The sequence below is a fragment of the Paecilomyces variotii genome, assembly GCF_004022145.1.
Source record: "Paecilomyces variotii strain CBS 101075 chromosome Unknown C8Q69scaffold_12, whole genome shotgun sequence".
NCBI lineage: Eukaryota > Fungi > Ascomycota > Eurotiomycetes > Eurotiales > Thermoascaceae > Paecilomyces > Paecilomyces variotii.
Genome location: NW_021167151.1, coordinates 705370 through 722186, shown reverse-complemented (window position 1 = coordinate 722186; position 16817 = coordinate 705370). Strand labels below are relative to the sequence as shown.

General features: G+C 49.0%; 6 protein-coding genes across 6 annotated transcripts; 1 reads left to right on the top strand and 5 right to left on the bottom strand.

Moving 5' to 3' along the window:
* Positions 1-553: 553 nt before the first annotated feature.
* C8Q69DRAFT_90433 (mitochondrial carrier protein) lies at positions 554-2759 on the bottom strand. The gene is made up of 8 exons (XM_028634153.1): positions 2414-2759; positions 2227-2296; positions 2123-2158; positions 1891-2023; positions 1740-1832; positions 1588-1644; positions 1091-1535; positions 554-1035 (listed from the first exon to the last, which is right to left on the bottom strand). The coding sequence occupies exons 1-8, from the start codon at positions 2449-2451 to the stop codon at positions 981-983; spliced, it is 927 nt and encodes a 308-aa protein (XP_028482405.1). The 5' UTR covers positions 2452-2759; the 3' UTR covers positions 554-980.
* Positions 2760-4027: 1268 nt separating this feature from the next.
* On the bottom strand, positions 4028-4564 carry C8Q69DRAFT_90444 (hypothetical protein). The gene is made up of 2 exons (XM_028634154.1): positions 4558-4564; positions 4028-4494 (listed from the first exon to the last, which is right to left on the bottom strand). Exon 2 carries the CDS (start codon positions 4392-4394, stop codon positions 4143-4145), a length of 252 nt encoding a protein of 83 aa, XP_028482404.1. The 5' UTR covers positions 4395-4494; positions 4558-4564; the 3' UTR covers positions 4028-4142.
* Positions 4482-6709, bottom strand: C8Q69DRAFT_90598 (RING finger protein). Its single transcript, XM_028634155.1, has 3 exons — positions 6323-6709; positions 5711-6239; positions 4482-5649 (listed from the first exon to the last, which is right to left on the bottom strand). Exons 1-3 carry the CDS (start codon positions 6408-6410, stop codon positions 4569-4571), a joined length of 1698 nt encoding a protein of 565 aa, XP_028482403.1. The 5' UTR covers positions 6411-6709; the 3' UTR covers positions 4482-4568.
* A 2341-nt stretch (positions 6710-9050) lies between these two features.
* C8Q69DRAFT_478360 (hypothetical protein) lies at positions 9051-10930 on the top strand. The gene has a single exon (XM_028631383.1). It carries the CDS (start codon positions 9284-9286, stop codon positions 10718-10720), a length of 1437 nt encoding a protein of 478 aa, XP_028482402.1. The 5' UTR covers positions 9051-9283; the 3' UTR covers positions 10721-10930.
* A 300-nt stretch (positions 10931-11230) lies between these two features.
* C8Q69DRAFT_90375 (amidohydrolase family protein) lies at positions 11231-12643 on the bottom strand. Its single transcript, XM_028634151.1, has one exon. The coding sequence runs from the start codon at positions 12409-12411 to the stop codon at positions 11374-11376; it is 1038 nt and encodes a 345-aa protein (XP_028482401.1). The 5' UTR covers positions 12412-12643; the 3' UTR covers positions 11231-11373.
* A 579-nt stretch (positions 12644-13222) lies between these two features.
* On the bottom strand, positions 13223-16100 carry C8Q69DRAFT_478357 (putative translation initiation factor eif-2b epsilon subunit). Its single transcript, XM_028631382.1, has 5 exons — positions 15740-16100; positions 15573-15629; positions 15351-15475; positions 14116-15290; positions 13223-14057 (listed from the first exon to the last, which is right to left on the bottom strand). The coding sequence occupies exons 1-5, from the start codon at positions 15824-15826 to the stop codon at positions 13375-13377; spliced, it is 2127 nt and encodes a 708-aa protein (XP_028482400.1). The 5' UTR covers positions 15827-16100; the 3' UTR covers positions 13223-13374.
* Positions 16101-16817: the final 717 nt, after the last annotated feature.

Genomic DNA, 16817 nt, shown 5'->3' with positions numbered 1-16817 from the left:
TCAAGTACGAAGAAGAATAACGGTCCCAGCCAGGCGTGGCGTCTCGTTGCGGGGGAGTCTGAAGTTGGTGACGTGAAGAGAGAGAGAGATAGCGCATGCTTTACTTATTGCGGCTGGTCCCTTTCGTAAAGCTTCGTTGCCCCGTCGTCTGTGGGAAACCGAACAGACTGTTGGTGACAGAATACATTCTGGCAGCAGAGGGCATTGCCTGAGGTCTATTGCTGCACCTGCTACTAGCACCGTGCTCCAGAGGAAACACCTTGTAGATGCATGCATATAGTGGCCCTGTCCTGGTCGTATATAAAGCGCACGTCCGTTGAAGATGTGAAAAATAGTTAATTACTTTGTGGGTGATCAGAGTGGAATTAGACGTCTTATTTTTCTTCCCCAGGTGGTTTTGTTCCGGTTTCATGACAGCTCTTTTGGGAGTATCCGGGCCAATTGCTATGGCATCTATGAGTACATCTGGTTGAAAGGAAACATGATTGGAATCATGAAAGAGCTGAAAGCCCCTCGAGAACAGTCGCCGTACTCCGGGAATCCCATGCGTTCGAACGCCGATATCAGAATCGACAGACGCTCCGCAGAAGGCCCCCGGAGACGGATGACGCTCAACACGATCCTTGGAATCTAAAGCTGAAACGAAACCCGCCCCCAAAATATTTCAAAAGTATACAGAGCCAGAAGCGAAGTAAATGAGACAAGCCAGGGATGATTCCTGCTTCGACGGCCCTGTCAGGCTTCCACGATCATTAGTGACCGGGTATCTCAAAACGATCACGCCAGAGTGTGAAAACACGAAAAAAAACCATCATGACGCCATGGACCCAGAAGAAAATCTAGAGAGAAAACATCTCGTGTACCATGCACCTGAGACATGGAAGTTTCAGGCCTTTATCATTAGAATGAGGTATTCCAAGACCAAGAAAAGATGGTTCGTAGGAGGAGGACGTGACAAGAAAGCATATGGAGAAGCTCTCTCAGCTGTCAGCAAACTGCTTCTTGAAGTATGCCTTCGCCATCTCGTAGGAAGTCCTATCAGTTGAGTTAGCAAGGGAGCAGAAATATGTCCGCATTAAGAAATACATACCAGCAAATGGCAGTGCTGGGCATAGTCGAGATAATACGAGGACGCATTCCGCGCAGGAAGCCCTTCCAACCATACTGTCGCTTGATTATAGAGGCTGCATTGAGCAAGCCTTTGGCCGAACGGATCTCCTGATCCTGCGCGAGACCACGAGTCTGAAGGAGAGTCTTGACAACGTCAAGAGGCGTAGTAATTCCTGCTGCGAAAGCACCAGCCAGACCACCCGCAATGCAGTGGGTAAACGGGTCGTACTCCTTCTTGGGATTCATGAACTTCGAGATAGATTCGTACGCTACGAACTGAGTAGCCGTGAAAGGAATCGTCATACAGAGTGTCGTAGGGTAGGAGACATAGAAGGCCTGGAGGCCTTCAGCGCGATAGACCGACTTTGCGCACTGCATAATGGTCTTGTGTTGGGATCCATGAACCTGCATGCGCTGTTTGATGACTGTTCGAGATTAGCAACAAGACTTTCCCATCAAACCCGTATCAATACGAACCGTCAAAAGGATTCATGAGCGCATCACTGGCGATGGTCGCAGAAGCTCCGCTCAGGGCTGTATAAGAGTTCACCTGTCAGCATCGTCCCTTCCATTGTGTCCGCCACGTCCATCCAAACTTTTCCCAGTAGGGACTAAGTGTAAAAACACACCTGCTGCCATCGGGTGATGTCCGTCATCAACATTTCCACCCGCAAATTCCTTGACAAGTTCGTACGTGCCGAAATAAACGGCATGAGCCGGGCCTGATCCAAGACATCAGTATCCTGCCGCAGACAGTCTTTTTCCACGCGCATTTCATACCAGCACCAACAATCACACTCGAGACACCCTTCCACAGGGTGCGCCAGCCTTCGATGCGGTAGATGGTCGACACGGCATTCGTCAAGCCTGTGTACAGATTCGCGCCTCCGGGGTTGATAATCTGCATCCGGGTCTACGTTTTGACACAGGATCTCAATCAGCTGCAGTTCTTCTCATTTCATGCGAATATATATTCCCTGATGGTCGGAGAAACAGGGTCTTTTCAACGTACCTTGAGCAAATCAACCGGGTACATCACAGAGTGTTCCTTCGCTTCTAGTCAGCTGTCTGTCGAGCAACCGGTTTCTCCAAGACCGGCCGAAATCATGGACATACTGCAATACCGGCGAAAGCGCCAGCTAACATGTTGTGACCCAAGCCATAGTGTGCGGGGAGAGCTTCATAGCTATAAACATGCCTCGGTGTTAGCCAACTTTTCTTTTTGTTCCCCGAGCTCAGGCCGTCCGCGAGAAAAAAAGGACCGGGCGGAAGCTCAAGTCGCATCAATCCGGTTCAGACGTACTCATATTCTTCACCCGGGACCTTGTCGGGAGACGCCATTCGAGCTGCTATAGCTCACGGCGCAGCCGGCGCTGTACAGGAAACGCTAGGGGAATACTGGTCGCAACCGGAGTCGAGCTGAGGAGCAGAAGAGCGCAGTTCCCGGGTCCACGTATGTCGCCGCACGGAAGGACAGGACAAGCAGGAAGAATAAAAAGGAAGGAGGGGAGAGTTGAGAGGATAGACTGAAGATTGTGAGTCAACCGCCGGAGCTATGAGAAGAGAGGAATTGCTGGCGGAAGTATTATTCCTCTGTCTGCGTGCTCGGCACCTGCTGGGGCGGCCTATGGGAAAATTATGACGGGGTCTGGCAGCAAAGACGCCGAGACGCTCAGACCTGATCTCTTCCTATCTGTCTCGCGGACCCTTTCTAACCAAGAGATGCTCTGGGTTCAGATACACCAGGAGAATGCGCAATGGCACGATGTAGTTCTACAGCCTTTGCCGTTGAGACATCTTCTTCTTTTTTTCTACGCTAGACGGCCATCTGGCATATTCATGTTTCTGCGGAGACCCGGAGCAGCAGTTCGCCTAAACCCAGACTAGCTAACTACCCCATCAGATCACTGCTTCTTGTCTCGCAGATGTCCGATGACGGAGGAATCTCCCCTTGCCTGCGAGATCTCATTCATTATCACTGTCCGGGCTAATGCGGATGGTAATGAAAGGTGCGTTATAGACTTGTCGTGCAGGCTTTCATGCATCTTTCTGGCGGATGTCATGTCTTAGCTACATACTTTGTGTTTGATCTAGATGATCTGAGCAAACAATGCAGACAAGAAAAAAAAAATGAAAAGAAACGGGGCTACCTTGCCGTCACAGGCGTTGTAGTTGCTCTTCGGAGATCGCGGAGAAAGTCATCCACAGAGAGAAAAAGCCGATATTCGCGGCGCATCAGTACCTTTGCGCGGATGGACAAGCGGACTCGATTATACACAACAGGGTTTTACCTAGAAGCCAGGAGACTGGACTATTGGAAGCGCTAGAAGCCTTCCCTTTCTTTTCTTATCAGATCAGTCAAGCCACGGAAGCTCCACGGACGCTCCCCAGGTTTTTTTTTTTTTTTTTTGTTTTGCGTTTGGTGCATTCTCGGCATTCTCTCAGCTAACTTCTTTTCTTTCTTTCCTCAGGAGAACTTAAAATTCAATATCATATAAAAACGCAGAAACAACTATGAATAAACACCTTTACACACAAATCATGATTCATCCCAATAAGCAAAGTACCACAAAAAAGAAAAGACAAGCGAAAAAGGAACAAGGAATGCACTGGTTACCAAATGGATTCCCTTCTAGACCCATAAAAAAAAAAGAACCGCGCGAACCCGAGCCTTGTCCTCACTGGGCCCGTACTTCCTCCGAGTCTGGCAAAATGCCGGCCGTCTCGGGCTTCCGTCCCGAGCATAACAATCTGCTAGCAATATGCATGGTTTATGTGGCGTTCTGCTGAAGTGGGATTAGAGTTAGGTTTGACTTTGAAACTGCTGCAGTGATAGTCTGATATTATTGTTATTATTCCTATCATACTTGGGGCTATGTAGTACTTCAGTTATTATTAGCTACGGTGGCGAGAGTGACAACAGTGCAGATATCCGTTCGCATGCCAAGATTATGATCTAGGTTTCTTATGCTATCTATGTGGCCATTCATGTACAGTCCGGTCAGAAAGAGAAGAAGAAACGGTTTAGCTTGCTAGAAGAAAACTCCGCTGATTGAATATGCTCTCGATTCGAACCCGATAAATGACCTGGATACAGTACAGGGCGTGAAGATGACCCATATCATACTTATACTATAGGATAAGCTGTGGTAGGCGGTAGGTGTAGTCACAGACATGGGTCCCTGTATGGACATGCACAGAAAAAAAGGAAAAAGGTAGAAATGAAAAAAGTTATAAGCATGAAGACACGGGAGAAACAAAGGAGAGCTGGTAGACGGGACCATGTTAACTGAGAGAACATACTCAAGAGTGGAGGCTGATGATGCACAGGCCTCGCTGGTAGATCAGCCGTCAAGTCTGAGTCACGCCCTTGCTATGCCTAGGCTGGTACAAAGATCAATCATTTGCAGTGTAGTCATGGCGTCGTCGTCGGTCAGTAAGACTGACATTGTAATGTGTCACATAGTATATTGATTGTGACACGGTCGGATAAAAACCAGACATGTCTTAAATGTCATTGCAGAGTATCCTGGGCAACGGGAACTGTAAAACCCGGTACCGTCACAGTGGCACATTAAATGTCCATTCGCCTGGAAAGAAGTTAGCATTCGCCACATGCGCGACAAGATGAGTAAACGGGCACAACACTTACCATGCTTCAGGTTCTCTGCAGTATCACTAAGGAGAATCACTCTCCGCTTCTGGCAGTACGCCGTCTTATCGAGAATATCGACTTTCAAAGAGGCAAGCTCCGGAACAGGCTTCTCGAACATCTCACTCAGACTTTCGACTGCCAGCTCCAGATCCTTCTGGTTATCTTCGAAGATCTCCGTGAGGTTGTTTCGTGCAAGATAGTAAGCAAAAGCATACGTCCACTTCAGCGTCTGTCGGCACTGCTGGAGCGCCTGCGACGCTGTGTCCAGAAACTGTACCTCGATCCAGGACATTCCCGACTGCGACTGTAGACTCGTCATCTTCTTCTCCGTCTTGAGGTAAAGATCCTTATCGAGCTTGGCGGATTGCTCGTGATTCGCATATCGGTTGTAGTAATGGAGGTATCGCTCCAAGGATTGTCTTGATCTGGCTTGCGCATCGCGAGCTTCGGACCCGGACTTCTCCTCATACCGATTACAATTGTACCAGCTGGTTCCATGCTCGGACCAGAGACCCATGCACATCCAACAGAACTCGTGCTTACACTTTCGACATGTCATGTGATTGCATCCCCCGTTCTTCTCGATAGTCGAGTGGCATCTCGGGCACTCTTTTGTGTTGGCTGAGATCCAGTTTGCCGTCTCTGAGTCATCCTCGCACTTCTTAAGCCACATTTTGACCAGAGAGCAAGGCGGCGGCTGGTGATCACTGAGAGTGCAGCCGAAACAGAAGCTATGCCTGCATGCACAATGTACCGTTGGGACAACCTTATTGAGATCTCTTGACTTGACAGGACAATCAATCGCGTACTCGCAGTTAGGTGCAGGACACCATTTCAGGTTCTCTTTGTCATCGACGTATGTTCGAGTGAGCAGAGTCTGGTATCTGTGATAAGGAAGTTAGCGTCACATCATTATCGTCCGATAGTTGCGAAGAAAAAACATACCGATCCTTGAGATCATCTGTAACAAGAAAGCCCAAAGACTTTGAATCCACAATACGATGGCAGTTATCTTGTGGACACTCAATCCTTGCAGCCTCGCCCTCCTCTTTGATCTTCTGTGCTAGATACTGCCGGTAGCAGTCGACACAGAACCGATGCCCGCATCGCATCGCGTAGGTTTCAAGGTCGTCACCGTCCTCGCAACAGATCTGGCACATAAAGCCTGGGATGACTTGCGCCTTAGGCGTGCTCTCGGATACTGTGCCCAGTCCTGCCTCCTCAAGGATCTCCTCCGGATGATCCATGTAGTTCTCTATCAACTTCTCCCGGTTCCACCTGGCATATCGCAGCAGGATCGCAGAAGACTCTGGAGGCAGTCCTAGTATGGCCGAAACCTCGTTGATCTGCACATTCTGCTCCGCCTCGATATCTTCCGGACTTAGAACCCTGAAGTCGACCTCGTAAGGCTTCTTTAACTCCTTCACAATGTCCTTATCGTTCGAAAACCCTCCGTCGAAGTCGTCTCCGAAATCTGTAAAGGCAATCAGCCGTCAGCAAGTATTCTGTAACCGGCATGCAGCCCCACCGGAACTAAATGGGGGATCTCAAGCTTACCATCACCCAAACTCTCATCATCGCTACCCTGAGTATCCAAGAAACCCTGGCTCGACGCATCGCTCATGAAATCATCGTCCGAATCCATGCTGCCGGCGGTGGTTGCGGGCGTGGCAAGATCCGACACCCTCTGCCTCAGTGAGACCGGGAAGTTGTCCCCTGAACCCGCTGTGGAAATCGATCCCTTATCCTTGTCCTCCGCGTTGCTTGTGCGACGTAGCTTGCTAGACGACCGCTGCCCCGCAGTGTTTCGTGATGCCTCCGCAGTAGGGGCGGCGGCGCTGACCTCGTTCTCCTCGATCGCCGCCTCGAGCGCCTTCCTCTTCCTCGTTTGGGGAGGCGTGGTGACGGCTGTTGGGGGACCGTGGCAAGATGGCCGATATGTGCTGAATCGGAAAAGGAAGACCTCGAGACGGATGTCGAGACCTTCTTTCCCCCAAGCAACACACAAGTCACAGCTCACCAAGGATGATCCCGGTCTGGAATAAGAGGTCCGGAGGACGAGTAAAGCTCACTGGGGAGGCTCCTACTCGCCGTTTCTATCAGGGGAATAGGTGTTGGTTGACGTTCACGATAGCGGAGGCACCTAAGTGATCGATCGTCCAGGCAAGTCCCGCCACTTCTAAACTAAGGTCTGCACTGCGTCAAACTTTGGCCTAAAGCGGATCGAGATTGGTAAGATTAGGTCAGGTCTTCTGGAGACTTCGGGAGGCGGGCCGAGACGGCTGATAAATACTCTTAAGAAGAACGAGGGCAACGAAGGGCGTCGCGAACGAGAGGAACGACCATCGATGGTGACTCCTGAATTCCGGAATTCTACCGCCTGAGTTCGCCTTCTGATGATAGGCAGGAGATGTGGAGCGGTAAGTGAGAGAACGACGGCTCTTAGACGATAGTGGGACAAGTGCACCGGGTACGGGAGAGAGCCAGTGGTTAGTTAGCCGGTGCCTGTCGCTGGATGATGTCAGTAGGCAGAGAAACCGACTCAGATAAATACCATCAGGACAGAGACAGTGGCTTGACTTGAAGGATAGGATGCTCACAGTAGATATGAGGGGACGTACACTCATAAGAGGATGAGATCGGTATGGCAGAGTAGAGTAGTTCTGTCAGCCAGAAAGCTGAAGGTTGTGGAAGAAGATGTCAGTGGCGGAGAGAGAGCGTGACAGGCGCGGGTGACCGAGTGGTATTATTAGTTACTGTATTGTTACCGTCTGTCAGCCTTATTTGCGTATATTCATATCATATATTATATATTATTACTGGACAACCCATATTGCAGTCGAAGAAAGAATGGCCTAGCAGGACTAGCTATAATACTCGTTTCAAAGAAGCATACAAAGGGACTCTGCGTATAAGTACCGTCAACGCCAGCAGACTTCAGACGGGTTGGCCCTAACACCATTCCTTACCCTGAACTAACTTTAGCAGCCCCAATGAGTATCAAAGTCTTAGAATGCCCAGATGGTCAACCAGAGTAACGTATTTATCTACAGAGTATTTATTAGCAACTTAGCAATTCCTAAAATGGATAAACATGCAGAAGAGGAGTGGAACGCGACTGCAGGCTGCAGGCACGACTACCTGCAAATCCTCGGCTCTCTATCTATGCGGGGTAATTTTACCTGACGGGGATTGTTCTATACTAGAGAAAGCCAACAATGAACTACGTGCGCATAGAAAGGACAGTCAACTATCTGGAATCTCCATCTTTCTTTCAAGACGCCTTCTAAACATTCTTGTGATGTCCTTTCTAGTTTCATATCTTATGAGATAACACCCTTGTCTTGAGACCGTCTTGGTTTCTCAATATTAAACAATGAAATCACTACAGTGGTCATAAGTAGATCTTAATCATATCGAGTCCATAAATCATGCCATAAGGTGCTCCTTCTCGCGGTATGTCATCGGGTATCGGTCGGACATAGAGGTGCGATTCGCATACATTATACTACCGACGACAAATCAGTCAATTTCACCGCAGTGAAGTCGAACAATATCGGTCTGGTTCACATTCTCGACTCCTACAGACCTATTGCAGGTGAGGCGGTGGTAATGCAGGCTGCTTTCGAAGGTAACGTCCTCGACCTTGTTTTATGGAGACTAGCACATACTTATCTTAGTCGAAGCCAGATTCGGGTTCCTTCTCAGCTTTTGCACGAACTCTTGGATCCAAGAGCCAGGTTATGTGACTGTTTTTGGCATCCTTGCTGCCATATTAGCGTCGATGTTCTCAAGCATGGTACCATTTTATATCTGGGACAACAGCTCGGACAAAGTAATTACTGTACATGGAAATGGCGGTTCGTCGGGAAGGATTTGCATTGGCATGAAGATCGGGAAGTGAAGAAATAGAACGAAGTTCTAGGTTGTACAATTATTTCATATACTATCGGTGGTAATATACATGTTGCTTGGATTTATTGTCATTGTAATATGACGCCATCCTGTATAGTCGTTGACTGAGGTTGGTTGAGCATACGCACCACCATACGTAAAGGAGCGTTGGAGGGACAAGGCATACAGATAGTAAGCTCAGACGGAAGTCAACTATCCTGACAATAGGCAAACACTGATAGGAATATATTAACTTGTAACCTCAAGAAATATGCCGAAGGGCTGCCGTGCAGGTGTCGACTGACACTAGCTAGCCCGGTGATTGCTTCCATCGGATCGTTCCTATCTTCATCCGCCGGAGTAACAATGTATCGCCTAAAATTAGACAATCCGACGCCATCTCTTTGATCCGTCGGATCACCCAGGACTTTCGGAAGAAGGCATGACACACTGCATGTTTTATCCCTGTATCCGATTGGAGCGAGCGGGGATGTGCATCGCCATGTCATCCTTATCGGATAACCAGGACGGCTACTCTCGGGCTGTCATTTGAATATAAATGAGCGGGTGCTTGTGAGAAACTTGCCATCATTCATTCAACGATCTAACATGCTTTGACACATAATGGCAGATGCGCAGGCGTCTAGTTGGGACCGCGATGCTCTCAGGGCTCGTTTCTGTCTCGCGTTATCGGACATGTACAAACAGGAAGTTCCTCTCTACGCAGATTTGATCGAAATTGTCAACGAGGTCGACGATAATGTCGTTTCAGACCGATTAGCACATCTAAATGGAGCAAGTTCGTCGCTCGCGGAGGCCCCGTACGAGCTGCCACCGAGACATCGAGTGGAGAGACATGGAGCGATTCGATTAGGCACGCCATACGAGCTTACCACCATTAGACGTCTTTTTGCAATCTTTGGGATGTACCCTGTGGGTTATTATGACCTTACGGTCGTTGGATTTCCACTCCATGCTACTGCTTTTCGACCAGTGGAGACTGCAGCTCTGAACAAGCATCCCTTCCGTGTTTTTACCACTCTTCTTAGACAAGACCTTTTGTCGGAGGAAATCAGAAATCTGGTTGGGGGCATTTTATCAAGACGGAAACTCTTCACAGATCGCCTGCTTGAACTCATCGAAACGGCAGAGAGGAACCATGGGCTCGCAGCAGCTGAGACAGACGAACTGCTCTCCGAGGCGCTGAAGACCTTCAAATGGCACTCCGCTGCAACAGTCACTATTGATGAATACAACCGGTTGAAAGCAGAACATCCAATAGTTGCAGACATCGCTTCTTTTCCGAGTGCACACATTAATCATCTGACGCCACGGACTCTGGACATCGATCTCGTCCAAAAGACCATGGTGGAAAGGGGAATTCCTAGTAAAGAGCGGATCGAGGGTCCTCCACCGCGAACGTGTGAGATCCTTCTGCGGCAGACTAGCTTCAAAGCTCTGGAAGAGCGTGTCCGTTTCTATTCTGACCAACAGAGCTCCTGGATCGATGGGAGTCACACTGCCAGATTCGGCGAGATTGAACAGCGCGGAGCTGCAGTCACACGCAAGGGACGAGAGCTTTATGACAAGCTTCTTTCTGAAGCGTATCGGCAAGCACAGAATGATTCAGATGGCTTTGATGGAGCCCTGAGAAGCTCGTTCCAGAATTACCCAGATAACTGGCTTCAGCTCAGGTCGGAGGGGCTTATTTTCGTTCGATATAAACTTACCTCAAGAGGAGAGGAACGATCAGGTCATGCCAAAGACGCAGATAGCAGCCCAAGGAGCGTATCGGAACTCATAAGAGACCGTCTCCTAGATTTTGATCCCATCACTTACGAGGACTTCCTACCAGTCTCCGCTGCCGGAATATTTACATCCAACCTGAAGAAGGACACGAGGGAAACAGCTATGCGGCAAGGGAAACCGGATCGAGAGAATTTTGAACGGAATTTAGGAACGACCGTATCGGACGAGTTTCTGCTGTATGAAGAAATGGAAAGGAATAGTTTGGAGGAGTGTCGGATCGCACTAGGCCTTGACACGATCACCAAGGACTAAAGTATTGAGACGGGGGAGCTGTAATGCATTACTATAGTAGTGCCCCAAAGATTTATTTGTCGGGACTGATAGAGATATGAAGATAACCTTCCTTTGTTGGCGACTATTCAATTGCTAATCGCAGTATACCTATTAAATTTAATGAGAAATTCCATCCCTCCATAACACATTGGCGAATCAAACATTGGCATCAGACTCTCATGCAAAGGAATCAGCTCGTGACTGGGTATCCGTCTATTCTTCCCGGATAATGGTGAGTATCACCTTGACAAACTCCAGCAGGCTTAAAATGATCAGATATGGAGGCGGTTGCAGGGAAAGCCTGGCTATGGTTATCGATGCCTCTGATTCCGCAATTCTCATCCATAGCTCTTACCATAAGAATAGAAAAAATCTCAGCTATGGCTTCACGCCATATATCACATTCAAACGAAAATGCGCAAGGTAGCTTTCCTCTTAAGCTGCTGCGCAAAAGAAACAGTCGTAATATCCATATAGTCAATAACAGAGCTCCGTTTCTACGTATATCTTCATTCCTCTAAATTGAGAAGCAGTTCTATTTCTATACCATCTAAAGATCCCATCTCATGTTCCAAACCTCCCTCAATGCTTAGTATGTACATACACATCCCCATCCATCAAACGTGTCTTAATTAAAAATCACAACCTGATTCCGAATCCCTATACTTCCCCAACCTAAAAAGCCTCTTCGCATTCTCTTTCCCAATCTTCAACTTATCACTCAGATTAATCTCCGCATTATCAAACCACCCACACGCATCCTCATACGCTTCCTGTGGATAATCCACCGCAAAAAGAACCCTATCCGCACCAACGATACTTATCACATACTGTAGCGATGTAGTGGAGAAATTTCCCGAGGTAGACACCCAGATGTTATCCCGGAAGTACTGTCTGATGGTCTTCTTGCAGGTCTTATTCAGACCACGCGGCTTCTTCACGTCTTCAAGCCAGTGGTTGATGCGCCATGTGTCGAAGACGATTCGCTCCCCCAGATGGCCGAGGATTACTTGAACTTTGGGGAAGCGGTCGAAGACGCCATTGCTCACCATACCGAGTAAATGTAGACTGACATCGTTACTGAATGATGCCGGCGGCCCCATCAGATACGGACGTTGGGCATATTGAATATCATGCAGAGGTCCCGCGGGCGGTGCTGGGTGCAGGTATAGAGGTACGTCGAGCTCCTGGAGTGTTTCCCAGAAGATATCGTATTCAGGCTGGTCGTAGAAGAGGAACTTGATGCTTCCATCGGGGTTATTTGCTAATTGCCAGTTATTAAGCAACGCCCCGTGGAATCCGTACTGCGTGACGCAGCGACGGAGCTCCTTTGCTGCATTCGCAGGATCATGCATCGATAGCGCTGCGAATGCTCCTTGTGTGTCGCGCCGATCTTTGATCTGGTTGTACATCCAATCGTTGATTTCCACGGCTAGTTTCTCTGCGACGGCTGGATCGCGTTCGGCTTGGATGCCGGGCGAGACGTGTGAATTGATCGTGTATCCGACGCCGGTTCGAGCAGCGCGTCTCTCGCGGTCCTCGATGCTGGTTACTTGTTTTCGATACTCGTCTTCGTGGTCCGGATGGATGTCACGCGAGATCATCCCTGCTTGCTTGTGCAGTTCGGATGGAGGATTGATTGCCTCCTCGATCGCGACTTTGCCTAGCATGATGGGCGGTAGTGATGATTGATGATTTTCTTGTTCCTCTCACTTGAAGAGGACTATCGGGTAGGTAGAGAGAGCTGAGGTTTCGTTTGACCGGTAATATGATATTCAGTGATGTAAAACCGCTATACGATCGTTGTACATGTTAGATTCTAGATCTACCAGACACCCCTTGCCAGATCCTCAGCTTTATATATCCCTGTTTCCTTTGATTATCTCCAGATCCATTCCCACGGTAACTAGTTAGAATATACCTTTCCTATTTAATATTTTCTTTTCATGACATAACTTACCTATCCAATCAAATTAAGCATGAAAGATGGGGACAAGTAAAGCCCTCAAAACAACAAACCAGTCATACAGAAACCATCGATCTTTCTTGATTACAAGCTCCACAAAAAGCAAAAGCATCATCTCCTGATCTTCATTCCGCCCGTTTCCGTCCCCTCTGGGATTCGGGGACGACGATGCTGACGATAGTATTTGCCGTGATCCGACAGCCCGGGGGAAAGAAACACGTCACTTGGCTCGGGATATCCGAACATGAGAACGCATATTCCCCGAACAGTCAGCAACTTCTATTGGAGATGGGGATCGGGGGGATTTTCGCATGGTGTAACTCTGATTTAACCTAGTTACTCTTTAGTGTTTGGTTTTGAGAAATGTTTATCCGGTATTTTGTTCGGCTTGTCGTTCGGCTTTTTGGCTTCTATAGTATAACTTTGGGGGGTGTTGGTTTTGTTTCGGATTTTTTCTACACATCTGTATTACTCCATTAAATGTAGACGTAGAACTTTTTGAAACTCTACCCATTTGCTCGTGGAAAACAATTGAGTCTATCATTCTAACACGGGTATATGTGCTTTTATTTTGGCTAGTATTCCGCAGATGCTATCTCCGCGGGTCTACATATTGCGTACACATGAGGCATCCCTGAATATATTCCATTATTTTTGATCATCTCAATCATTCCTCATCACTCTCTTCCTCGTCCTCGTCTTCTTCCTCGTCGCTCTCGTCCTCTGATGCGTTCGCCAGCCAGTCAACAAACTGCTGCGTCTGCGCACGAACCTTCCGGAGCTCTTCGCTGCTTTGGGAGCGTTCATCCTCCCACCATTCTTCAAAGGCTTCTTCCTCCACGATTTCGAGATCGTATAGCTCTTTGGAGGTGAACAGAAGCACCGTTTCACCGCGGTTACGGTGCACAAGGTCCTGCTGGATCAGCAGGAGCAGGTCGACCTGATCCGGCTTCTTGTCGCTGTCCTTGTCGAAGATTATGCGTTCCACAATCTCCTTGTACTTAGTAAAAACGTCCTTGACGGCGTCACCGGCACCTTTGCCCTCTTCCATGAGCTGTTGAATGCGCTTCATGAAAGCAGATACCACAGCTCGTCGCACCTGGTGCTCAGATGCGTTGGCACTCATACGCAGACTGACAAGCTCGAGCTGTACAACATCTGCAGTGACGCCGTCACGCAGACCATCGTAGACACTGGTAGAGGCATCATGCTGGAAGTGATCTTCACGCTCCTCGTCCGAGTAGGATGTACCAAAGCTGCCGGACCGCGATGCGCCCACGAAATCTGACATCTCAGAAGAGAACGTCGAGATTGATTCTCGGGACAAGGAAAGGTTTGCCATATTGTAGACTGTAGAAAAACATTAGCAATTTCGAAAACAGAATATCTAGAGAGGCATTTCTCATACTGAGTCCTGACGAAGCCACACTAGCATCGTCATCTTCGTCATCTTCATCGTCACTATGAATAAACTCGTAGCCTTCTCCTCCGTCGCCGACAATCTTCGGATCATTCGTAATCGAGGCTCCGGGTGCCTTCTGCGCTCGCGTGATCCGTGTTCCTTGAGGCACAATAGTGCCATCCGCAATCTTTACCCCATATGACAGCAAGGAGCCCTGCTCAACCTTACACTTGTTACCCACTGTTGCTCCATCAGCTATAATAGCCTGGCGAATCTCTGTGCCATCGCCAACAACAACTCCGTCCCAGAGATACGCGCCGTCGAGGATAACATCCTTCCCAATCTTGCAATTCCTGCCCAGAACCGTGTTACTGACAGAAGTTCTGTCTCCGATGCGGGTACCCTGTCCGATGACTGTTCGACGGCCGATCACACAGGACCGGGCTAGCGTGACACCTTGCTCCTGGTAAAGGTTCCCCCTTCTCAGCTCATACGTGTGCCCCGGAAGGAGATTCGTATCCGGGCACAACGGATATGTCCATCTCGAAACAACATCCTTACTGATAGCATCGTAGGCCTTCAGGTTCCGTACTCGTGCTGCATAGTGGTCCTTGATAATGTGGGTGTGTATCGTCTTTCCATTCAGCTCGTAGTCTTTCAGCACACCATAGAGGAAGTGCTTTCGGGGCATCTGATAGTCGAAACTGTCCGACCACAGGCTCAGAACGTCTGGCGTGCAGATATCAATGCTGCAGTCGATCAGGTCCTGACGGATATCAATTTCAGCATGTGACGTCAGAATCTCCGAATCGATGGTGAGGTACGACGGGGCTGATTCTGAATGTTGCTGGATCTCTTCGTAATGCAGACACCGGTCCTTTGTCGGGTCGATAACGAAGACAGGAGATATCGTCGAAGCCTTGGTCCTGTGGTTCCTGCCCGCTTCACGAAGAACCATAGTCATGATAGCATTCTTGTCCGCCTCACGACGTGCCCGATGTTTAGCCAATGCACCTTCAATGGGAAGGTTGCTGATAACATCTCCGCTAACAACAATAAAATCACCGGTGATGAGATGCTTGCCGTCCAGGTCGCGCATAACGTCTCCGACGGACGTTGACGTCGATTTGAGGAAGGTCAACTTCTTGAATGGTGAAGAGGGAGCTCTCCATTTCGAAGCACTAAGCGCGCCGTCAGCCTCTGTGCAACATGGACACACGCCAACCTGCAGATCGACCTACTTGAGATACTTCTCCAGCTTATCCGAATGCGCTCCTCCGTACAGGAAAACCTCCTCGACTCCAGCATTTGCGAGGAACTCCAAAGTGTACTCTATAAGCGGGGTGTTGGCGAGCGGTAGCAGACACTGATTCTCAATTATCAGGATGACTCCATATTCACAACCGATCTCTCCTTCCTCTCGGATTATAGCAGCACCCTTCCAAATAGCAGCAAAGACGTACCCTAGGAGTGTCCAATGTGAACGGCTGGAATCTCGTTTCGAACGTATCGGCTAGGATCTGTCGCCATTCCAATATGATTAACCAACTCGTCCTTTATAAATAAAAAGCCAAAGCGGCCCCGCATTGCAAGTGAGTCATCCGTAGATCAAGAGATAACTAGAACGTACAACGGCCTGCAGCGATTCCTCCACCTCCTCCCCAGTACTTCTCGAATTGCTCTTGGATGAGCCTCCTCCTTTCTGTTTCGGGCCCATAGCTCCACCGAACTCGCGCGCGAGATGTCAACGAGGAGGGGTCCGCGGTAGCGATATTGCACCCAGAATCGACCGGGTCGACTCACGTCAAATCCAGTGAGAATCGAGGGTGAATAGTGGACAAGTGGAATAGCCGTTCACACGAGACCTGGCCGACTGACTTGGGGAGCAAGCAGCAAGCACATCCAACAGTCTGTACCATATGAAAGGGCAGTGCACAAAAACTCCGCCAAGCCCATCGGAGTCATCCCGCTCCGATCGAGTAAGTTTGCCGTGTTTGCTCTTACACCCCTCGTGCACGGCCACAGCGCCACAGCCACCACAGCCACTGTTGGCTCTCCAGCCGCAGAGAGTCCAGATCATCTGCATCCAAGGCCTGGACCGTCCTCGACTTCCAGGTTGTCTGTCCTTGTTCAGGTCCCGCCGGTCTAGACCTCCAGGCGACCTAAAGATAAAACCTGGAGAAATGGATAGGCGGGATGTTTGGACCCCAGCGCGACGGCATCCCGAATCGTTCGTTTCCACCTGGGTTGGCCCGTGGATCACCCGGTATTTAGTTCTATGACCACCGGGTTCAGGAAGACAGGCGCACTGCGATTCTGCGTGGCATTTACAAGAGATGCTTAGGAACTAATTCCCATAGGGGGGACTACCAGACATTCTCTACGTTTAGCAATTAGCCTGAATCAGGCTGATCGATGTTATCAACATGGATTCCAACCCTTACTGCCGTTCGTCCGGGATGACCCCCGAGACTCAAGACAGTGCCAGGCTTACGTTGGCTGCTAGTTCAAAGAAGAAAGAGGGGGGGGGGAAAGATTCCTGTTCTCCTTGCTTCATTGGATTCAGAACGGAGGCCAAAGGAGAAGATAACGAACTAAATACAAAGTACTAGAAGGATTCTCAATCTCTACCAGAATTCCAGCTTGCCGGTCTGGAGAACCACAAAGTATCCTAGACCATAGCATGTACATTCCAGATCATAAAGAGA